At 47.1% G+C, this 23,354-nt stretch overlaps 2 protein-coding genes across 3 annotated transcripts; both read left to right on the top strand.

The window, feature by feature from the left end:
- Nucleotides 1–918: 918 nt before the first annotated feature.
- Nucleotides 919–5,410, top strand: Aldoc (aldolase, fructose-bisphosphate C). The gene is made up of 9 exons (XM_008840594.3): nucleotides 919–1,070; nucleotides 2,259–2,382; nucleotides 2,477–2,688; nucleotides 2,798–2,852; nucleotides 2,945–3,105; nucleotides 3,224–3,307; nucleotides 3,542–3,716; nucleotides 3,825–4,024; nucleotides 4,164–5,410. The coding sequence occupies exons 2-9, from the start codon at nucleotides 2,271–2,273 to the stop codon at nucleotides 4,257–4,259; spliced, it is 1,095 nt and encodes a 364-aa protein (XP_008838816.1). The 5' UTR covers nucleotides 919–1,070; nucleotides 2,259–2,270; the 3' UTR covers nucleotides 4,260–5,410.
- A 1,300-nt stretch (nucleotides 5,411–6,710) lies between these two features.
- Pigs (phosphatidylinositol glycan anchor biosynthesis class S) lies at nucleotides 6,711–23,206 on the top strand. Of its 2 annotated transcripts, XM_008840593.3 has the most exons (12): nucleotides 6,711–6,864; nucleotides 7,025–7,164; nucleotides 7,264–7,375; nucleotides 13,341–13,430; nucleotides 13,783–13,874; nucleotides 15,680–15,887; nucleotides 16,308–16,450; nucleotides 17,512–17,626; nucleotides 19,148–19,293; nucleotides 20,412–20,512; nucleotides 21,540–21,750; nucleotides 22,184–23,206. In XM_008840593.3, exons 1-12 carry the CDS (start codon nucleotides 6,831–6,833, stop codon nucleotides 22,457–22,459), a joined length of 1,668 nt encoding a protein of 555 aa, XP_008838815.1. In that variant the 5' UTR covers nucleotides 6,711–6,830; the 3' UTR covers nucleotides 22,460–23,206. The 2 variants fall into 2 exon arrangements, with proteins under 2 accessions (XP_008838815.1, XP_029423004.1); XM_029567144.1 differs by lacking the exons at nucleotides 17,512–17,626; nucleotides 19,148–19,293.
- Nucleotides 23,207–23,354: the final 148 nt, after the last annotated feature.

Here is a 23,354-nt window from a genome sequence, read left to right as displayed (position 1 = left end):
CCAGGATGGCCTCGAACTCACAAAGATCTGCCTGCCTTTGCCTCCCAAATGCTGGGATTAAAGGTGTGCGCCACCATGCCTGGCCTCACTGAATCTTTTTAAAATACTTTAATTTTATGTGTACGAGTGTATTGACTGCATATATGTTAAGTATACCTGTGTAGTTCATTGCCCGCAGAGGTCAGAAGAGGGCATTGGATTCCCCTAGAACTGGAGTTATAGCCGGTTGTTAGCTGCCATATGAGTGCTGAGAATCTCAAACCCAGGTCCTCTGCAAGAGGAGCCAGTGCTCTTAACCACTGACCCGTCTCTCCAGCCCCTCTGAATCTTCTTTTTGGGGTGGGAGTGGGTAGATGAAGTCAGGGAGTCACCTTGGCCATCCAGCCTGGGCACACTTGACATCCCTCACCACCTCCTGCTGCAACCAGAGCCAGGACTGTCTGCTCTTCTTCCCTCCCTTTTCTTGCTTCCCCAGTTACTGGGCCCTGGACTGCCTGTTCCCTGGCTCACTGCCTAGGGGGAACAGAAAAGACTCCATTCACTTACTTTCCCCATCCCCCTAGCCGGTAGGCCCTGGTTAATATAGGGCTAAGAACAGAGCAGCTCAATTTCATTACTCCATGCCTCGAACTGGGGCACCCTGTGAGGTGGGCATCTGGCCCACCTTCCTCCACCTGCTGATTGTCTAGATGGCTCTTCACCAGGCCAGGCTTATTCCCAACACAACACGGTGCCCTGCATAGGGGTTGTGGCAAACAAACACAAGGCCATTACACGGCTCTAGGGTGCTCTTGGCAGGGCTAAAGATGTGGGAGGGGGAGTCTCTAAACACCCTTGGGGAATCCTGGAAGTCACTCCACCTCACTGCTCCACCTCTAAGGGCGTGGTCTTACAGCAGACCAGTCCTATGGAGAGGGCGGGACCAGAACAGGAGGCGCCTGTCCCGCCCCCTGGGAGTCAATAGCTCTGCAGCATCCACAGCCTCATTTACTCCAGCCAGGACTGAACTGCTGGCTGTTGCCCACCAGAGGAACCAAGCTGTGCCTGTGGCTGTAACTGGCTGCGTACAGGTAAGGTCCCAGGCAAGGCAGAGCTGTTCAGCATCCTTGCTTGTTCTCCTGCCATCCTTGCCTTGCTCCCTGCAGCCACTGTGTGTACTTTTACACTTTCCTGACATCCTCTCTCCTCTCTCTGTGTACTTGAAACCCTGTCGCTCAGCCTCTCCTTTACCCTCTCCTGACTGGAACTCAGCTTTTCCAATTCCAAATCTTACTCTGTCTCCAGGATTTTTTTTTTCTTTGGGGTCGGTCTCTCCAACCCAGGCCATTTTAATCTCAGTTCATTTCTGCTGCTCCTCAGCTAGCTCTCTGTGCCCAGGTCTGGGTTCCTATCCCTGACTAGTTACTCTGCATCACTGTCACCATCGTCTCCTCCAAGTCTCCCTCCTGCTTCTCTCCCTCTTTCTGAGGCTCCACCCCTTTCAACCTTAATCTCCTGTCCTTGGCTCCCCACCGGAAGCCAAGACTCCCTATTTCCCATGCCTTGTTGCAAATGGAAGGATGCTTCTGGGCACTGGAAATGACCTGGTAGTGTCCCTTCCCTGTTTTCACATGCAACCTAGCTGGTCTGTTGGTCCTCTTTCCTAACCACACTTTGCAGCCCTCCTGGGACCGACCTACAGCACAGGTGGGGAGTAGGCAGTAGGCAAGGGCAGTCAGGTTTGCAGTATGGAAGCCTGGGGCTGTTATCTGTGCCACTACTACTCTTTAACCTGCCCCCTGCCTACCACCTTTTCCTCTAGAAGTGGGGAAGGAAGGATGCTATATGTTTCATTACAAGCACTGAGAAAACTACTTTTCCTAGGGGCTCTGTTGAAGAAAGAAGGGAAACAGGAAACCAGGGCTATAAGGGGCCAAATTCAATGAAAAAAGAGTTGGCATTCTCAACTGGGCAACAGTTTCCAGGAAGACCTGTAGCTTCTGGGCTGCCACTTCCCCACCACCCAGCCTGCATCTCTCTTGGGGCTGGGAAGGGTGCCCACTAGGGACAAAAGGAGATGTGGGAACTAGGACTCTAACCCTACTAGCTGTTAGAGAGGTTGGTGCCACTTTGATGCCCAGGACCCATGCCAAGGACTGCTATTCGGTTTTCAGCCCTTAACTGAGGGGTGGGGTGGGGGGGCATTTGACCTGTTTGGCCAGGGGAGGAAGCAGAGGAATTAGTGGGTGAGGTCTAGCTTTACCTTGTCTCCATTCCAGAGAACTGTCAGCATGCCTCACTCGTACCCAGCCCTTTCTGCTGAGCAGAAGAAGGAGCTGTCTGATATTGCCCTCCGGATTGTGGCCCCAGGCAAAGGCATTCTGGCCGCAGATGAGTCTGTAGGTAAGTGGGAGCCTGTGGTCAGGGTTGGGCATGCAGAAGTAGCCAGGGAGTTCCTGCCAAGGAACAAGGTTGTCTTCACTTTGTTTGCTTGTAGGTAGCATGGCCAAGAGATTGAGCCAAATTGGAGTAGAGAACACGGAGGAGAATCGCCGGCTGTACCGCCAGATCCTATTCAGTGCTGATGACCGTGTGAAGAAGTGCATTGGTGGTGTCATCTTCTTCCATGAGACACTCTACCAGAAAGATGATAATGGAGTCCCCTTTGTCAGGACCATCCAGGATAAGGGCATAGTTGTGGGCATCAAGGTACAGCTCCTGACCCTGACTGGGGTCTGGGTGTAGAAATTGGTGTGTGTAGGAAAGGCGGCAAGGTGCATCCCGCCTGGGGTCAACCTGCTGCCTGTTTCCCCTGCAGGTTGACAAGGGTGTAGTGCCTCTAGCTGGGACTGATGGGGAAACCACCACTCAAGGTATGTATGTGGTAGGTGGGTTTTAGGACAATAGAGGTGGTTGCTGCTGGCAAGGTAGGGGCCTGATGATGAGGCTAGTGCTGTGATTGTAGGGCTGGATGGGCTCTCAGAACGCTGTGCCCAGTACAAGAAGGATGGTGCCGACTTTGCCAAATGGCGCTGTGTCATGAAAATCAGTGAGCGCACACCCTCAGCTCTGGCCATTCTGGAGAATGCCAATGTGCTGGCCCGCTATGCCAGCATCTGCCAGCAGGTTTGTGTTGGGGGTTGGGTGGTTGAACAGGTACCCTGAGCCTGGTGGAGAAGGAGTTTCATGGCTTTCCCCCATCTCCCTTTCTGCTTCTCCCAAGTAACTCTTCTCTTGCCTGCAGAATGGCATTGTGCCTATTGTGGAGCCTGAGATCCTGCCTGATGGAGACCATGACCTCAGACGTTGTCAGTATATTACAGAGAAGGTGAGGCCACAGCTCAGCCCAGACATATCAGGGACAGCCAAGCAAAGGTGCTTGCATCCCATTTACTTGGCTTAGATCCTGGTACCCTCTCTCCTTGGGCTCTTTTACTAACTCCAGGAAAGGCTTAGAGAATGAACCTGCACCAAACCCTCATAGCCCATTACCACCCACCCCTGGATAGGAAGCATAGTGTAGGATGTCACAGACCCTTCCTAAACTTCCTCTGATCCCCAGGTCCTGGCTGCTGTGTACAAAGCTCTGAGTGATCATCATGTATACCTGGAAGGGACTCTGCTGAAGCCCAACATGGTGACCCCTGGCCATGCCTGTCCCATCAAGTATAGCCCAGAGGAAATAGCCATGGCAACTATCACTGCCCTGCGTCGTACTGTGCCCCCAGCTGTCCCAGGTACTAATTCCTCCTACTCAGGTCTAATTTCAGGTTCTTCTATGGCTCAGGGATCCCTTACCCTAGAAAAAGAGTGTCTAGTCAGTTTGTCTTTTCTCTCTACTCTAGGGGTGACTTTCCTGTCTGGGGGTCAGAGTGAAGAGGAGGCATCACTCAATCTCAATGCCATCAACCGCTGCCCTCTTCCCCGGCCCTGGGCCCTCACCTTCTCCTATGGACGTGCCCTACAGGCATCTGCACTCAATGCCTGGCGAGGACAAAGGGATAATGCTGGGGTTGCCACCGAGGAGTTTGTCAAACGGGCTGAGGTAGGGCACTACAGGTGGTGATTGGGAGGAACTATGTATGTAGTTGGGCAGGGGAGCACCCAGAACTCCCAGCCTGGGCAGGGTTTGACCGCTGTGGGCTGGCTCAGCCTGCTCACCTGCCTCCCATTCCCTTTTGCAGGTGAATGGGCTTGCAGCCCAGGGCAAATATGAAGGCAGTGGAGAAGATGGTGGAGCAGCAGCACAATCCCTCTACATTGCCAACCATGCCTACTGAGGTGTGCTTACACCACAGGCCTTGGCTCAGCAAGCTGCACCCCATTTTGCCTGTAGTCATGGCCAGGGCTAAGTAGCCATGCAGAACAGAGATGTCTTTATCCAGCACCAAGTCATCTTTTTCTTTCCTCCCTATCTTTCTCCCATTGCTGTACCTGAGGCGAGAACAGGGAGCCACTCATGTTTGAGGGCAGGAGAATTTGCTAGAAGTCAGAGCAGGACATGTGGGTCTTCCCCATTGGCTCCTCGAATTCTCACAATTTTCCCCTGATGCCATAGCTTCTCCTTGAGCTCTCCTTCTTGCTGGACCTTCTCTCCTGGGAGCAGGGGGAAGTATTCTAGCTCTGACTCATGTCCTGAGTATATAGCAAATAAATAGTAGCAAATATGCTACTTTGTCTGTCTGTTATGTACATCAAATTCCCACTTCCTTGTATGTGATCTCTGCTGATTCTGTACCTGGGTCCTCTGATTGTGGAGATGGAGAGGTGAGATTTGAGTTTTACTGGGCTTCAAGTTTATGGAAGGGTTTACCTAGTCACCATCCCCAGCTCAGCCTCTTATCTGTTGATGTCCAAGGTGGGGGTAGAGTTGTAGGGAGGGCTACAAGTCTTCTAGGGACTGCCACATCAGAAGGAACTGGACTACAGCTACAGGAGGATGAAGTTTAGCACAATGAACAATTCTTCATGCAGATTTTGTGCAAGGCTCAAAGCATGGAGCAACAGGACAACTGGGGATCAGAGTGGGCAGGAGTCTCTCTCATTTCAGAGTTGTTGCCCCTAGCTGGGGCCTGACACATTCCTCTACAGGGACCCACAGAAGCAGCTGGGTCTCTTTCCAGTAAGGAAATCTGAAACGCTGGGCTTCTGAGTAGGGACTTTAGGAGATTGCTAAGGCTTTGGCCCACTTCCTTGCAGTCTAAGAGCAGAGGGAGAAGGGATCAACTTGAGGGTGTAGACAAAGGCTTCATCTGAACTTTAACAATAGGCTAGGGTGTGAGGTAGGCTGAAAACTGGTCTAAGAAGACAGAAAATGAATGACACTACACTGGGTGTATTCTGTGAACTGGACAAACCACTATGCTCTACTCTAACCTCTATGCTCTACTCTATGTAGTAGCCTGACTTTTTAATAAAAAATGTGAATGCACAGCAGTTTCTTCGGTTTCTATCAGACTGTGTTCTAATTACTATATATTACTGTATAGCCACAGTTCTGTAAACAGGCACACAGAGAGGGCATTCAGGTAATGAAACCAAGATTTGAACCCAAGCGATTAGGGTCCAGACTCTGTACTTAGGAATTTTTCAGGAATTTTATGTTAGGTATCCTCCTCTTCCTCCTCCTCCTTCTCCTCCTCCTCCCCCTCCCCCTCCTCCCTTTTTTTTTTTTTTTTTTTTGTCTTTTTGAGACAGGGTCTCCCTGTAGCCCCAGCTGACTTGGAACTTGCTATGTTGTAGAACAGGCTAGCCTTGAACACACAGAGATCCACTTGCCTCTGCCTCCTGAGTGCTGGGGTTAAAGGCTTGCGCCACCACGCCTGGCCAGAATCTTTTTTTTATTATTATTATTATTATTATTATTATTATTATTATTATTAAATCCTGGAAGCTAGGGCTGGAGAGATGCCTCAGCAGTTAAGAGCACTCGCTGCTCTTGCAGAAATGGGATTCAATTCCCAGCACCCACATGGCACCTAACAACCATCTGTAAGTCTGTAACTCCAGTTTCAAGGGATCTGACACCATCTTCTGACCTCTGAGGGCACTGCATGACCCGGGTGCACTTACAAACATGCAGGCAATACACTCTTACACATAAGAATAAAAATAATAAAATATTTAAGATTCTAGAAGCTGGGTGTGGTGACTTGTGCTTATAGTCTTGGCTACTTGGGAGGCTGAGGCAGTGGGGACAGGATCACTTAATCCCTAGAACTCAAGCCCAGTGTGGGCAACATAGGGAGATCCTGTCCCAAAACGAACTAAATTAAGTAAAATAAAATTACTACCAGAGCAATCAATTATGCTAAAAAGTTACTATGTTGACACCTGTTTTTAAGACCTGAAGAGAAGGTGCCTCAAGAGAAGAGAATGTCAAGGGGATAATGATCTTAATGGATATTTGAAGACTTTTCAGTAGTCAGGCTTTTGACATGCATGACTTCATTGAATAGCCTCCTTTTGCTGGGGTGCTGGCGCACGCCTGTAATCCCCAGCACTTGAAAGGCTGAGGCAGGAGGCTTGCAGAGAATTCGAGGGCCAGCCTGGGCTACACAGCGAGACACTCGCCCCACCTTCTGAGTTGGCGCTCTGGGGTTGGCAGTGTGGAGGCGTGGTCTTCCGGGAAGCCAGGCTTTGGTCCCGCGTCTCCCACTCGCGGTACCCGCACTTCAGACCCCGCGTGCGCACACCCGGGAAAAGCCGGTCTTTGGCCAACCAGCGTCTGGAGTGCAGCTCACGATTGGTCAAGATCGCCGCTGTGGTCCCGCCCCTTCATTGCGCGGCTTCCGATTGGAGGGGGTTCGCTAAGCCCCGCTCCTCTGCGGCCTGAGCAGCCGGAAGCTATCATGGCGGCAGTCGGGGCCGCGGCTACTCACCTAGGTAGGGTGACTTTCGGGGATGGGAAGTGGCGGCTGGGAGACCGCGAGGGCGGAATGCGGGGTGGGGCGTGGGAACCTGTCTGGTTCCGCCTGCCAGGGGTCGGGCGCGGCACCCCCTAGGCCTTCCGTCTCGGCGCCTCAGTCGGCCCCTGTGCCCTCAGATGTGGTCCGGGGCAAGCGCGCCGCTCTCTTTTTCGCCGCTGTGGCTATCCTGCTGGGACTGCCGCTCTGGTGGAAGACCACAGAGACGTACCGGGCTCCGTTGCCGTATTCCCAGATCAGTGCGCTGAATGCCCTGCAGGTGAGCCGCGAGTGGGGTGAGCCGCGAGTGGGGTGAGCCGGGCACAGCCCACCTGCAAAGAGCGGACTGTGCTGAAGGCCGGGATGCTTACTCCCCCAGCTCCGGCTCATGGTGCCAGTCACTGTAGTGTTTACTCGGGACTCTATACCGCTGGACGATCAGGAGAAGCTGCCTTTCACCGTTGTGCATGAGCGAGAGATCCCGCTGAAATGTGAGTTCCCGCGGGAGAGGGTGTCAGGTTGTGTTTCCTTTCTGAGCCAGACCCGAAACCGGAGTTGGATTGCATGGGGGGAGCCTGGACGTACCATAACTTACTGTTATTTATTTATTTATTTAGTATTACATTTACTTATTGTATGTATGCACGTGTAAAGATCAGAGGTCAATTTCCTCCTTCCATCATGTGGGTCCTAGAGATCGAACTCAGGTTATCAGGCTTAGCTGCAAGTACCTTTACTCACTGAACTCCACCCCCCTTACTTTTAAAAGATTTTTCTGAATGAACAGTTTATTTATTTGGGGGGAGGGATAGCTTATAGTTCAGTCAGTCTCTGTCATTATGATGGTCATTTTAAAATATTATTTTTATTTTATGAGTGTATTGCCTGCATGTATGTAAGTACACCTCTGTTGTGTAATGTCCATGGGAGTCAAAAGGGCATCAGAGCTGCTGGATTTGGAGTTACAGACTGTTGTTAACCACCATGTGGGTGCTGGGAATCGAACCCAGATTTTCTGTAAGAGTCGCCAGTGCTCTTAACCTCTGAGCCATCTCTCCAGCTCCATGATGGTCATTTTAATTCAGGTAATTCATGCAACTGGTCAGAAGCAGTTGATACCCATCTGTATATAATGGAGGGAGCAGCATGGACTGCAAAGGAAACCAGAGTTTGAAATTACACTGGATGTGTACAAGGTCCCAGTCAGTTTACCACCGAACATGTCATTGTTAGACACTTTTTTAGGTACCAGGAATTTGGGGATGAATAATAAATTGGTAATGTTTTCAAGTTTATAGTCACATCAGTGAAAAAGAAACATAGGCAAATTACTGTAATGCAGGAGGTTTAGTTCAGTGGTAAGGCACACGAGCCTGGATTCCATCCCTACCTGTCTAGGAAGAAAGAAAGGTGGACAAGGTTTTGAGGGATGTATTTTTTTTTAAAAAAATGTATTGCTGGGCATGGTGATACACACATTTAATACCAGCAGGTCTCTGTGAATTTACAGCCAGTCTGATTTACTTAGTGAATTCCAGGCCAGCCAGAGGTCAGGGTGGAACTTAGGTCATCAGGCTTGGAGACAAGCCTTTTACCTTCTAAGTTGCCTCTGCCAGCCCCTGAGGGATGTAATTTAAAAAATTTATTTTTATTTTTATTTTTATTTTTTGCATATGAGTGTTTTGCCTGCATTGTATGTAAGTGCACGTATGTGTGCAAATGCCTGTGGAAGCAAGAAGAGGGCATCAGACCACCTTGAACTGGAATTACAGATGGTTTTTGGCTGCCACTTGGGTGCTGAGCAAAAGCTAGTGCTCTTAACCACCAAGCCATCTCTCCAGACCTGAGTTATAATTTTGAAGTAAGGTTGAAGTTTTAGGAATAGGATATATAGGAATTCAGGTTAATTGGGAGGTGGGGAGAGAATTCCAGGCAGAAAGCATGAACAAGACAGGAGAATAGCTAATATCAGCTGGTCCTCGCTCTCTGCCAGAAACTAGGTGAACCACTTCACACTTGCCTCAGTTAATACCAACTTTACAAATCTCATTTTACAAATGACACTAAGATTTATAGAGTTTATCTTGCTGCAAATCACAAAGCTCAGAAGAGGTGGTTTGGAATTAGATCCAGTCCTGATTGATTTCAGTATTCAAGCTTGTAGCTAACACTGTACACTTTCTGTCTGAGTCACAGAGGGGTGAATGACCACCCTGTAGAATCTATGACCTGTTTTTGCCATGTTGAAGTAAAACAAGAAGGGGCTGGTGGTACAGGCTGAGTCTAGACCTTGAAGTACTTGTATATATTTACTTTCTAGCCCTTTACCCTTAATCGTGAAGTTTAAAAAAAGTGTATGTGCACACACATTTTGATTGTTTAAACAAACATTTGCTCATATCTCACGTTTGTCTCAAAAAATTTTTTTTTCCTTAAACCAAACTACCTGTGCATGGTAACATAGACCTGAAATCCCAGCATTTGGGAGACTTGAGGCAGCAGGATCCAGGCAAGCCAGTCTTGGCTACATTACATAGTTAAGACCCTGACTCAAAAAAATTGTCTCTCATTTTAGGTAACCCCATCTTCTTTTCATATCAGTGATGATGTGACAAGGTCATTTGTTTAATGGAATTTTCAAGATTTGGCAAGTCACTTCATAGTTTCATTTAACTTATTCCTTTAATGACCTTGGACTTCTGATCCTCCTGTCTTTACCTCTCAAGGGCTGAGATTACTAGTATGTGCCACCACACCTGGCTGATATAGTGCTGGGACCTGAACCCAGGTCTTAGTGTATGCTAGGCCAACTACATTCCCAACCTGTTTGATATTGTTGTTGTTGCTGGTGGTTTCTATTTTTCTTTAAAGATTTTATTTGTTTTTTAAAATATTTAATTTAATTTAATTTATTTATTTTTTGTCTCTTTGAGACAGGGTCTCCTTGTAGCCCCAGCTGTCCTGGAACTCACTATGTAGACCAGGCTGGCCTTGAACTCACAAAGAGTCCTGGAATTCACTATGTAGACCAGGCTGGCCTCTGCCTCCCAAGTGCTGGGTTTAAAGGTGTACGCCACCATGTCTGGCATATTTTTATTATTTTTATGAGTATGAGTATGAGTGTTTTGCCTGCATGTGTGTTAGTGTACTAGTCATGCAGTGCCCTCGGAGGTTAGAAGAGGGCATTGAATTCCCCTGGAACTGGAGTTACAGAGGGTTGTTAAATGCCATGTGGGTGCTGGGAATTGAACCTGGGTCCTCTGCAAGAGCAGCTAGTACTCTTAACTGCTGAGCCATCTCTCCAGCCCCAAAGATATTTATTTATTTATTTGTTTGTTTGTTTGTTTATTTATTGTCTTTTTGAGACAGGGTCTCCCTGTAGTCCCAGATGGCTTGGAACTCACTATGTAGACCAGGCTGGCCTCGAACTCATAGAAATCCACCTACCTCTGCCTCCTAAGTGCTGGGATTAAAGGTGTGCACTACTACATCCAGCTAATTTTATTTATTTTTATTTTATGTGTATGAATGTTTGTCTGCATGTGTGTAAGTGCACCATGTATATGCTTAGTGCCCTTGGTAGCCAGAAGGGAACTGGAGGTAAGGACAGGTGTTGGCCTGCCATATGGGAACTGAACCCTAGTCCGTGGAAGAGCAATGCTTTTTTTTTGAGATAGTCTCACTATGTAGACCATGCTGGCCTCATCAAGATCCTCCTGCCTCTGCCTCTAGAATGCTGGGATTAGAGGTATGCACCATTATGCCCAGATGTTTATTGGGGGGAGAGGGTTGGTTTTTTATGGGGTCTCCATAACCCCAACTAGCCTGGAGCTCATTATGTGTGACCTAAATTGGCCTCAAACTGTTGATAATTCTCCTGCCTCATCCTCCTGAGTGCTGGGGTTATAGATGTGAACCACCATACTTGGCTCTATTGTCCCTATTTTTGTTAACTAGTAATTAGATCTAGGGTTTGTTTAAAGCCAGGGTCAATTTTTAAAAAAATATTATTTTGAGCTGGGTGTAGTGACTGATGCCTTTAATTCCAGCACTTGGGAGTCAGAAGCAGGTGGATCTCTGTGAGTTCAAGGCCATCCTCGTCTGTGTATGAGGGTATTTCATGTGTATGAGTGTTTTGCCTGCGTGTATCTTAAGTGCACCATGTGTGTAGTGCCCATGGAGACCAGAAGAGGACATTGGATCCCCTGAAACTGGAGTTAAGGAAGGTTGTTAGCTCTCACATGGGTGCTGGGAACTGAACCTGGGTCCTCTGCAAAAGCAGTTAGTGCTCTTAACTGCTGAGCATCTCTCCAGTCCCATGTTCAATTTTAAAAAGAGATTTATTTTTCTTTATGTGTTTGTGTGCGTCTCTGAGTATATGCCACGTGTGCAGGTGCCTGTGGAGGACAAAGTGGGTGTCATAGCCCCTGGAGCTAGAGTTACAGGCTGTTGTGAGCCACCCAATGTGGGTGTTTAGAACTGAACACAGGTCTCCTGAAAGAATAGCACGTGTTCTTAACCATTGAGCTATCTCTTCAGCCTTAGTTTGTTTTGTTCTTTCTCCCTGTAGCCCCAGCTGACCTCAAACTCCCTATGTAGAGCAGGTTGGCCTTGATCTCACAGAGATCCGCCTGCCCCTGCCTCCCAAGTTCTGGGACTAAAGGAGTGCGCTACCACACCTGGTTGACTTGGTTTTAGCATCCAATTGGTGCTGTGTCTTGCTTCTTTAGCAGTTACCAAATGGTGATTTTTTTTTAAGTTTCACTATTTCTTCTGCATGTGACCTGGAATTCTATAAAAGGAACTTAAAAATTTCAAGTTAAGCTTGTCAACTTTCATAGGAAAAAGAAATCCCTTTGGGACTTAATAGCTTTCCTACCATCTTGTTCTTCCCTTCCCACTGGACTCTAATCTTTACCACATGATCTTGTCTTCAAATTTGGTTTTTCATCATCAAGTGCTTTCTTTTATACTAGAATATAATCTTCAATTCTAGAATTGAAATAAAAATTTGAGTCATGAAGCACCTTTTGTAAGTCCACCTACTTCCCTTCTTGGAGCAGTTGTTACAGCCCAAACCTTCACCAGTGCTCCTGCAGCCACCCTTTGCTTCTAAGCAGAGGCCTCTGACTTAGTACTGTCTTTGCTTTTTTTCACTCTTTAAATTATCTTAGCACATCATAGATCTCTAGGCTTCACTCAAATAACCCTGTTCACACTGCTAGACTGATGCTTTTGCCAAAATCATTTGTAATTTTATTTCTTCCTTCTGGTTTAGTTAATTTTTCTTTTTCTTTTTGGTTTTTTTGAGATAGGGGCTTACTATATGTAGCCCTGGCTGGCTTGGAACTCCCTATGTAGGCCAGGCTGGCCTCAAACTCACAAAGATATATATGTGTATCCTTGCTTGCTTGCCATGTGTGCAGTGTGTGCAGGTGACAGTGGAAGGGGGCATTAGATAGATCACTTGGAACTGGAGTAACGGGCCGTTGTGAGCTGCCTGATGTGGGTGCTGGGAACCTAACCCAGGTCCTCTGCAAGAGCAGCAAATCCTCTTAACCACGGATCCATCTCTTCAGCCCAAGTTCACTATTTCTTTCTTTCTTTGCTTGTTTTTTGAGACAGTGTCTCCTGTGTAGCCAAATTTTGGCTAGATTGGCTGACAGCAAGTCCCTAGGAGCCACCTATCTCCACTTTACAGCACTAGGGTTATAGACGCTCACCACCACCACTCCTGGCTTTTATGTGGGAACTGGGGTTCCGAACTCAGGTCCTTATGCTTATGCAGCAAGGTCATTACCTTCTGAACCATGAACCACCTCCTCAACCCTCCCGAAGTTTTTTTTTTTTTTGTCTTTTTGAGACAGGGTCGCTTTGTAGCCCCAGCTGGCCTGGAACTCATTATGTAGACCAGGCTGGACTTGAAGCCATAGAAATCTACCTGCCTCTGCCTCCCAAGTTCTGGGATTAAAGGTGTATACCACCACGCCCTGTTCCCTCTTCAGTTTTTTAAGTTTCATTTTTCTTTCTTCACTTACTACATTGGTCAGAAACTTCACAAAGAATAATCACTAACTTATGGAAATGTGCTTAATGTTTGCTTTGGTTTTTATTAGGAGTGTTTACTGAATTTAATTATTTGAGGACAGCAGTTGGAATAACTATATGGCTTTTCTGCTCTTTATCTATCAGTTATCAATATGATGTATATTGAACTCTCCAACAGGGAAATTGCCTGCTGGAGGACTGTGCACACAGCAGAGGCAGGAGCCAGGGCAGAAGGGAGAAGTGGATGTCTTTTGTTTGTTGTCATCCATGTAGAAATGATTAGTGTGACTGTTCCTGCTTGGCACATGCTCTTTATTTGTAAACAAGCACCTTGTCCTTAGTACTGGGCCATGCTCAGCTGGGATGGTAGGTGAAGTCTAATGCCCTTCACATGCTCTTTCCTTCTAGACAAAATGAAAATCAAGTGCCGATTCCAGAAGGCCTACAGAAGGGCCTTGGACCACGAGGAAGAGGCCCTATCATCGGGCAGTGTGCATGGTATGAAAAGGGATGTCAGTTGGGCGTGGTGCCACATGCCTTTAATCCTAGCACTTGGGAGGCAGAGGCAGGCGGATCTCTGTGAGTTCGAGGCCAGCCTGGTCTGTATAGCGAGTTCTAGGTCAGCTGGGGCTACGGGGATGTCACAGAAAAGGGATGTCACACCATTTTTATGAGACTCCCTCTTTTCCGTCTGGTCTCTAAGTGTGACTTACATGCTATGTCTTAACTTCCAAAGCTTTTCTGAGAAAGCTGAGAATGAGGTTCTTGGGGTTCCAGTCAAGCACTCCCTGGGGACCTGGGGGAGGTGGAATGATGTTGCTTTTGGTGTGTCCTCTGTTCTTGTTCCCAGAGGCAGAAGCCATGTTGGCTGAGCTGAAGGAGCAAGCAGAGGGCTCCCTGACTGTGTACGTGATCTCTGAATACTCCTCACTTCTTCCTCAGGTAGGGTAAACAGAGCCTCTGAAGACTGCTTCTTTCCCTGTTAGCTTGTCCTCCTACACCACATTTTAAAATAAAAATGCCAAGCCGGATGTGGTGGCCCACACCCTTAATCTCAGCACTCAGGAGGCAGAGGCAGGAGGATCTCTGTGAGTTTGAGGCCAGCCTGGTCTCCATAGCGAATCCAGGCCATCTGCGGCTATAGGGAAACCCTGTCTCAAAAAGACCAAAAAAAATAAATAAAAAATGCCAGTAGAATTTATTCAGTTATATAGACTTTGGGTCTTTCTAAATCCGAGACTTACATGTGGTTAAAATTCTTTCTTTCCTTTCTCTCTCTCTTTCTTTCTTTTTGAGGTAGGGTCTTATGTAGCCCAGGCTGGCCTCATTATATACCCAAGAATGGTCTTGAACTTCTGATTCTCCTGCCTTCACCTACCAAGTGCAGGGATTACAGGCATGTGCCAGCATGCCTTGTTTGTGCAGTGCTGGGACTAGAACCCGGGGCTTCCTGCATGTTTGTCAAACTCTCTACCAACTGAGCAACATTCCTGGCCCAATTTTACATTTTATTTTTTGGGTCTTTTGGAAACAGGGTCTCTCTGTAGCCCCAGCTGGCCTGGAACTCACTATGTAGACCAGGTCGGCCTTAAACTCACAGAGATCCTCCTGCCTCTGCCTCCCGAGTGCTGGGATTAAAGGCATGCGCCACCACTCCTGGCCTAATTTTGCATATTTTTAAGTGTATATAAAGATATATCATGCATGTTCTTCTGCCACTTTTGTGATCACATTTGTGGTGATGTTTGTACTTGAATCTATGTTTCATTGTACAAACATAAAAATAATCTGTCCTTTCTGTGACTGGTGAACATCTTGATTATTTCCAACTTTTCATCTATAGATGCAGTGCGACCTTGTATTTGCCTCTTTACTATGTGCCATTTTTATAGATTGAACTTTCCATTTGTTAATTTTGCTTTTCTTGTTCAGCATGCCATCTCTTGATTTCTAGTTCACTGGTTTTTTTTTTCTTTTTTTTTTTTGGTCTTTTTGAGACAGGGTCTCCCTGTAGCCCCAGCTGTCCTGGAACTCACTATATAGACCAGGCTGGCCTTGAACTCACTGAGATCTGCCTGCCTCTGCCTCTCAAGTGCTGGGATCAAAGGTGTGTGCCACCACGCCCGGCATTCTAGTTCACTGTTTTATATGAAGATTTACATGTTGCCTGAACCTGGGAAAGAGAAAGGAATGGAGATATATGAGAATTCTCCTATAAGCTTAAAGATCAGGAATGCCAAGTTATATAAAGCTCACTATGAAAACCTGGGATGATGGCACATGCCTATATCTTGGGAGGTTAGGTAGGAGGATCGGAAGTTTAAGTTCATCCTCAGCTACATAGTTCGGGGCTGACCTGGGCTACATGAGACCTTGTCTCTAAAAACTAGCAAAATGGAAAAATAATAGCTCACCAAAAGTCTAGAGAGAGGTGCAACCTTTTGGCTAGTGACAAAGGCCAAATTCTTTAAGACAGCAGCCAGAGCTAGCATAATGGTGAGTGCTTGTAATCTCATCACTTGGAAGGCAGAGGCAGGAGAATCTCAAATTCCCAGGCTGGCCTGGGTTATATAATCAGACCCTGTCTCAAAGAAGGGGAGAGAGAGAGAGAGAGAGAGGGAGAGGGAGGGAGAGGGAGAGGGAGAAGGAAGAGAGAGAGAGGAGAGAGGAGAGACAGAAGGAGTCAGAGTGCTTTTCTGTGTTCTTCACTTAGCCATGGTGTTCTGTCCCTCCCTCACTCTGTACAGGACATGATGAGCTACATTGGGCCTGAGAGGACAGCAGTTGTGCGGGGGATAATGCACCGGGAGGCCTTTAACATCATCGGCCGTCGCATAATCCAAATAGCCCAAGCCATGTCTTTGACAGAGGATGTGCTCGCTGCTGCTCTGGCTGACCACCTCCCCGAGGACAAGTGGAGCTCTGATAAGAGGAGGCCTCTCAAGTCCAGCTTGGGTAGGGCTCGGCTGTGCCATAGGAAGGGAGAAGAAATCAATCAGGTGGAGCAGCAGGGGAATCTGCATGCAAACTGCTTGTTCCTTTCTTCTGGTCTCCATTTTTTCTTTCTTTTTTGGGTCTCCCTGTAGCCACAATTGGTCTGGATTTGCTATGGAGACCAGGCTGGCCCTTGAACTCATACAGATCTTCCTGCCTCTGCCTCTGCTGGAACTAAAGGTGTGCATCACCACACCTGGCTGCCATTTTTTCTTAAAGCACTCAGTAGTGTTCCTTACCTCACTTCCATCCTCACTTTGTTTCGTTCCTGGATGCCCAAACCCCTCCAGAGGGGAAAAAGGTTCATTTTAACAGGGGTACAGGCTGTCCCTTCTCCCTTGATTCAGCAACCTCTGAATTTCCCGACTTCTGTTTCTACAGGCTATGAGATCACCTTCAGTTTACTCAATCCAGACCCCAAGTCCCATGATGTCCATTGGGACATTGAGGGGGCTGTCCAGCACTATGTGTGGCCCTTCCTGAATGCCCTCAGTGCTGCTGGCAACTTCTCTGTGGACTCCCAGGTAAGATCAGGAGCCAGATAAGGAGTCCTTTTCAGAGTCTATAAATATTTAGTGTTTACATGGGCATCTGTTCTTCCAGCTCTTAAAGTTTGATGATTTGCTGACATAGATAGGTAGGTACAAGGCCCTGTCAAAAGAGCATGTATGGGCAAGTAGTTTGGAGGAACACATATGTGTACATCTGTTTTTCTCCATCAGGCCATTGATCCCTTGAGGGCAGATTCTGGTGTCTGTCTTCCTTGGAATTCAGTTCAGGAAGTTTCATGGTCAGGGAGTTTCACTGGAGTGTATTTAACTTTTTTTAAATTGATTTAAATTTTTTTTATGTGTATGAGTATTTTACCTGCCTATATGTAAGTGTACCTACATCATGCAATGCCCATGTAGGCCAAAAGAGGACATTGGATCCCCTGGAACTGGAGTTACAGAGAGTTGTTAGCTGCCATGTGGGTGCTGGGAACTAAACCTGGGTCCTCTGCAAGAGCAGCCTGTGTTCTTAACTTCTGAGCCATCTCTCCAGGCCCCCATTGAAGTGTCTCAACAAAGCAACTTTATGGTTCCCTCTAGAACTTTTCAGAACTTGTGCCTAGTTGTTAGAGCCATCAGCCACCTTTAAGGAATTTTTTTTTTTTTTTTTTGGAGCTTCCTGAAATATGTGAACACAGCAGTAACGATGTGAAGAGTGCCTCTAGCTCTCTGTATCACATCATGTCCTTGTAGGGAAAATGTGGGAGACTGTTTATCAGGTCCTGTTAGTAGGGGTCATTGCCTCTGAATAACAGGCATCATTTGACCTTGTGGACTCTGAATTATGATTTTTCTTTGTTTCCTTTTTTGTTCAGGCTGTTAGGAAACCTGATAGAATATGTAGTTTTGAAGCATGTTTTTAGTATACTAACTTTACCTTTGATTTTATTATTTTCTTTCCTACACCTGTTTTCTCTGACCTCTGATTTTTGCCTGTCCTGATTGTCTGTTTTTCAAGACATTTCAAATCTTTTCTTGGAGAAAGCAAACTAAATCAGTGTACAAAACAGCCCTGTCCCCTCTTTGCTCCACAGATCCTTTATTATGCAATGTTGGGAGTGAACCCCCGCTTTGACCCAACCTCATTCAGCTACTATTTGCCCATGCACAGCCTCCCCCATGTCATCAACCCAGTGGAGTCGAGACTGGGTGAGTTCCTGAGGAATCTCTACCTGGCCAAGGAGGGACCCTGAAGGCACAGCTTGGGGTTAGAGTCGGGTTTTGTATTTTTGATGGTTTCTGGGTTGAGTTGGTCTTTTGAGACTGGGAAGATTTAGCTTTCTCTGTTTCTCTGTGTCTGTCTCTGTCTGTCTGTCTGTCTGTCTGTCTCTCTGCCTTCTGCCTCTCTCTCTCTCTCTTTCTCTCTGTCTCTCTCTCCTCTCTTACCCTCTCTCACCTTTGGTTGTTTGAGACAGGGTCTTACATATTCCAAGCTGGCTTCAAGGTCACTATGTAGCCAAGGATATCCTTGAACTCCTGATCCTCATACCTCTGTGTCCCAAATGCTAGGATTTATACATATACCCTACCACACACAGCTAAAAACCATTAATTTCTTTTTCTTTTTTTTGAGTATTTTTAAAGCAGGGTCTCCCTGTAGTCCCAGCTCCTAGCTGGCCTGGAACTCACTATGTAGACCAGGGTAGCCTTGATCTCACAGAGATCCGCCTGCCTCTGCCTCCTGAGTGGCGGGATTGAAGGCGTGTGCTTCTATGCCCAGCCTTGAAAGCAGATCTGATTTTTTTGAACATTTCTTTATTGTGTGTGTGTTGTCTGTGTGTGATGCTTGCCTGTAGGAGTCAGAGGACAACTTGCAAGAGTCTGTTCTTTTCTTCTGCCATATGAATCCCAGGGATGGAACTGAGGTCATCAGGCTTGGCAGCAAGCATCTTTATCCGCTGAGCCTTTTTGCCTGCCTGAAGGCAGAATTTGAATGAACACTGTACTCATTGAAGTATTGGAACCTTGAGGGTAGGATTATAGTCTTCCTTTCGGGGAAGAGCTCAGGGAGAGTAGGTGTGGTCAAGAACTGTAATATGGGCAGACCAAAGTTAAATGTACTGCTGCCTGTGGTCCCAGGACCACAGGAGGCCTGGTGGTACATGTGGACTCAGCAAATTCCTCCTTCCTTCATTTTTTTCATTCACTCAGTGAACATTGGCTGAAGGTAGCACTGTAAGGACAAAGACAAAAGGTTAAGATGGAAGATTAAGAGCATAGCAACTGAAGGAGCTTGGAATAGTTTAGTATGGCTAACATGGGAGTCGGGGATCAAAGATGAGGCTGGTTAGGCAGGCCCCATATCATAAAAGACCATGTTAAGGAGTTTGAACTTTACGCTGGTATGAAGGTTTGTAGGATAGCAGTGAGCTGACAGGAGGTCAGATTTTACTTGTGCATAAAACTAATTACAGAAATGGAGTTCTTTTTGTCAGTAGCCAAGAGAGCTGTCCTGGACAGTGGAAGGCGGCCTCTTTGAGGGAAGGAATTCCAGGAGAATTTTGTGGTGGTACATCTCTGGAGAAATTGAAAAGACTAGAGGATATTTTATAGTGATGATCATTTGAGGAAACAGAGTCTCAGAGTGAATGAGCAGTAAGGTTGCTCCTGGAACAAAGGAGCAAGAAATACCACATTTTGGTGTCTAACTCCCTTCTGTTTGTACCACAGGATCCAGTGCTGCCTCCCTATACCCTGTGCTCAACTTTCTACTCTATGTGCCTGAGCTCGCCCACTCCCCCCTGTACATTCAGGACATGGATGGAGCTCCAGTGGCCACTAACGCCTTCCATAGTCCCCGCTGGGGTGGCATTATGGTAATAGTTACACTATGCAGTCCCAGAGCCCCTTCTTCAGGGACAGGCAGATAATTTTCCTAAAACTTCTTCTGCTTTTCTCTGGGGGAGAGAGAGTCCTTTGTGGTCCTTCTTGTGGGGAGGGGGGAGGGTGGCATGAGGGAAGTGACAGGACTGTGCTGTGTCATTGCTCTGCCAGCCCTGCCATTCCTTTTGTCAATGTTTTCTGTACTGTGACCTTTTTGTACTTACAATTTGTACTTGGGACTAGTCTGTATCAATCTTAGCTCTTGGCTATCTGTGGGAGTCTTGCAAGGGTAGGGAAATCTTGTCATTTTAGAGTGGGAGCTGTTTATGGGTAGAAATGCTAAAACAGGATAATTTTTAAAAATTTTGCAGGACTTTTTAAAATTTTTTAATTTTTTTACTTTTTTTATAGCTCTTAGAACTCATAGAGATCCTCCTGCTTCTGCCTTCAGAGTGCTAAGATTAAAGGCATGTGCCGCCAAGCTTGGCTTTCTTGAACTTTTGAGTGGGTAAATAGGATAATTTACTTTAAAGCTCTTTATCATGGGTACTCAAAAAAAAAAAATTTATGCCAGATGTAGTGGCACATGGGTTTAATCTCAGCACTTGGGAGGTAGATACAGGTGAATCTCTGTAAGTTCAAGGCCAGCCTGGTTTACATAGTGAGTTCCAGGCCAGTCAGGGCTACATAGTGAGACCTTGTCTCCAAAAAACAACAGGGGCTGGAGAGATGGCACAGCATTTAAAAGCACTGGCTGCTCTTGTAGAGGACCTGGGTCCAGTTCCCAGCACCCACATGGCAGCTAACAACTGTCCATAGCTCCAGTTCCAGGGTAATACTGTGTCCTCTTCTGACCACCACAGGCATTGCAGGACATGGGTGCACTTACATATACATGCAGGCAATACACTCATACACATAAAATAAAAATAATAAAATATTTTAAAAATAAAAATAAAAAACAATAACAAGTTTACTATATTGCTATGTTTGTAGCTTGTGAACCCCAGAGGCCATGTCTTCCTTTTCTCTTGTGGTCTCTGGATGCTGAGCAGAGCTGTGCATGGTCCCATGTGGTATTGACTGGGGCAACCTGATTCCCCCCTTCTAGGTTTACAACATTGATCCCAAAGCCTATAATGCCTCGGAGCTGCCAGTGAGAGTCGAGGTGGACATGGTGCAAGTGATGGAGGTGTTCCTGGCTCAGCTGAGGTGAGGCCCTGTGTGATTCCTTTGGCCATGGCCACAGCCACAGACAGTGTGGCCACAGCCTTTTGGCTTTGACAGAAGTAGCAGAGCAGAATAAACTCTCACCCAGTGGGGATACCATGGCTGTTCCTTGAGTCCTAAGGAAACCAAGAAAGTTTTCCAAGAATCATGTCATCCTTCTCCAAAGAAGGGTAAGAAGCTGACAAAACCTTTTCCAGAAAAATGGACTTAGGGAAGTCAGCTATCTCAGGGCACGCTTAGGGGTGCTTAAGAAAAAACAGCTTTTTTGCTTCTTATTTTAAAGAAAATAGCTGTTGGGCTGGAGAGATGGCTTGGTGGTTAAGAACACTGGTTGTTCTTGCAGAAGACCCGGGTTTGAATCCCAGCACCCACATGGCAGCCAACAACTGTCCATAACTCCAGTTCCAGGGGATCCAATGGCTTCCTCTTTCCTCTGCGGGCATTGCATGACATGGGTGCAGTTACCTACATCCAGGCAATACACTCATACACATAAAAAAAATAAAATATTAAAAAAACAAAAACAAAACGAAAATAGCTGTTGATTCTTGATGGATTGAGAGTGGCCACCTGAGGTTCTACTTTGACGACTCCCTGGCTGTTTTCAGACTTGTTAGGAGAGCATTCTGATAAGTAGCAGTGTCTCAGAGACATAGCCTGTGACAAGCACAGCACACATGCCTTGTCAGAGGTGGTCCTGCCGTTGCTACCTGTCCCAAAGAAGGGGTGGAGAGGGGAATAAACTAAGATGGTGTTACCAGAGGTACTTCAGCTGTGGAGCCATTTCAGACAAGATCTTGGAAGTCCATCCAGTATAGAAATATGTAAAAGTGGAAATGCTTAGTTGAAGCAGGGTTTGGGGATCTGAATTACTTGATGTGTGTGGCTGCTCATCCACCCCCATGGTTCTCAGTAAGACTGAAAATCATTGGCTTCAGGCAGATATTATGGGGATCTTAACATTGGCTCCCTTGTTAACAGTTTTGATCTTCCTGTGTCATTCCCACAGGCTGCTCTTTGGGATTGCTCAGCCCCAGGTGCCTCCAAAATGCCTGCTTTCAGGGCCGAAGAATGAGGGACTTATGACCTGGGAGCTAGATCAACTGCTCTGGGCTCGGTCAGTGGAAAACCTGGCCACAGCCACCACCACCCTCACTTCCTTGGCACAGCTTCTGGGCAAGATCAGCAACATTGTCATTAAGGATGATGTGGCATCTGAGGTAAATGGGCAAGGGAGGGATGAGCCAGTGAGGGCCAGGATCCTTAAATGCCTCAGGCTTCCTCTAGAGGCCCTGCTAGCTCCCCAGTGGGAGAATAGGTGGGAGCAAATAAAGGTTGCATGCTGACCTTCAGAAAATAAACAGCTTTTGAGACAGGGTTTCCTTGTAGCCCCAGCTGGCCTGGAACTCACTGTATAGACCAGGCTGGCCTTGAACTCACAGAGATCCACCTGCCTCTGCTTCCCAAGTGCTGGGACTAAAGGCATGGGCCACCTCTCCCGGTAAATAACAGCTCTTTTAGACAAACTTCTGTATAGTCTGGGTGGACTCCAGCAAACTTCCCTGGGAGATAGAAAATACAGAAAGGCCCAGCACCTTCCCTTCACCCCATGCCTAGGACATAATGGTAACCCTCATTCCTTCCCCTTCCTAGGTATATAGGGCCGTGGCTGCAGTCCAGAAGGCGGCAGAGGAGTTAGCCTCTGGGCACCTGTCATCTGCCTTTGTTGCCAGCCAGGAAGCTGTGACGTCCTCTGAGCGTGCCTTTTTTGATCCCTCACTCCTCCATCTCCTGTATTTCCCTGATGACCAGAAATTTGCCATTTATATCCCACTGTTCCTGCCTATGGCTGTGCCCATCCTCCTGTCACTGGTCAAGATTTTCCTGGAGATGCACAAGTCCTGGAGAAAGCCTGAGAAGATAGACTGAGCAGGGCAGCACATCAGAGGAAACCTTCCTCATGGCCATGTGGGAGGTGTTAGGTTGAGAGGCGCAGCTACTGGCAATGCCTTGTCTTCATTCTCTGTTGGTTCTCCACCAACCAAAGGATAGCACTCCAAGATGGGCCCATCTTCCCTTCTCTTCCTGTTCTACTGGCTCTGGTTCTCCATCAGTCCTAGGTACCTCAGAAGGCACATCATCTGGGTCTCCATATCTGGCTTGTACTTGAAGACCTTTGCCTATCTTCCCCCCTGGGCAAGGGTCAGCCTGTCAGCACAGTGCACTCCTGCACTCAGGTGGATTTCAGGGAAAGCCTTGGGTTGGACTGTAGAGCCTCTCCACTTCTAATCTTTGGAGTAGTCACTTCTGGGACCTCACTGCTTCCTCACCTGACTGGTGTCACCCCTTGGGTGCAGCCTGGTCTAGGAGGTAGTAGCTTAGAACCTGGTGCTGTGTGTTGTAGCTAAGGTGCCCCTTACCATTTAAGAAAGGCAGTGTGGTACAGAAGGGAAAGTTTCTGACTGGGAATCCAACAGGCCTGCATTTAGACCTTTCTGTACTTACTGAAGAGCTTTGGATGAACCAATCTTGCACTGAGCCTCAGGTTTTCACCTGATGATAAGGTAGTTGGGAGGATTAAATGGGATAAGCATGTGAAAGTGTCTGATATGAAAAAAAAATGTATATATATATATTAGGCTCCTAATAAACATTGGTTGACTATGGGTTGAAATATGAAGTATGCACATAACTTTTGCTCATGTATGAGGAGCACTGTTATCTGTCCTGAGCTCATAGGTCCTGTGTCCCGCCTGGCCATCTGTCCTTCCTGCCTCACTGTCCTGCAGGGCCTTTGGTTTCTGCATGTCCCAGGGTGCCCAAG

This window comes from Nannospalax galili, unplaced genomic scaffold (genome assembly GCF_000622305.1).
Source record: "Nannospalax galili isolate Female #2095 unplaced genomic scaffold, S.galili_v1.0 scaffold2241, whole genome shotgun sequence".
Classification (NCBI taxonomy): Eukaryota; Metazoa; Chordata; class Mammalia; order Rodentia; family Spalacidae; genus Nannospalax; species Nannospalax galili.
The sequence above is the reverse complement of the archived record's forward strand: the minus strand, read 5'-3'. Positions and strand labels throughout refer to the sequence as shown.

Coding starts and splice junctions, on each gene's coding strand:
- Aldoc (XM_008840594.3), top strand. CDS start 2,271: ATGCCTCACTCGTACCCAGCCCTTTCTGCTGAGCAGAAGAAGGAGCTG. Junction 2,689..2,797: donor GCATAGTTGTGGGCATCAAG/GTACAGCTCCTG, acceptor TTTCCCCTGCAG/GTTGACAAGGGTGTAGTGCC. Junction 2,853..2,944: donor TGGGGAAACCACCACTCAAG/GTATGTATGTGG, acceptor CTGTGATTGTAG/GGCTGGATGGGCTCTCAGAA.
- Pigs (XM_008840593.3), top strand. CDS start 6,831: ATGGCGGCAGTCGGGGCCGCGGCTACTCACCTAG. Junction 6,865..7,024: donor GGCCGCGGCTACTCACCTAG/GTAGGGTGACTT, acceptor CTGTGCCCTCAG/ATGTGGTCCGGGGCAAGCGC. Junction 13,431..13,782: donor ATCATCGGGCAGTGTGCATG/GTATGAAAAGGG, acceptor TCTTGTTCCCAG/AGGCAGAAGCCATGTTGGCT.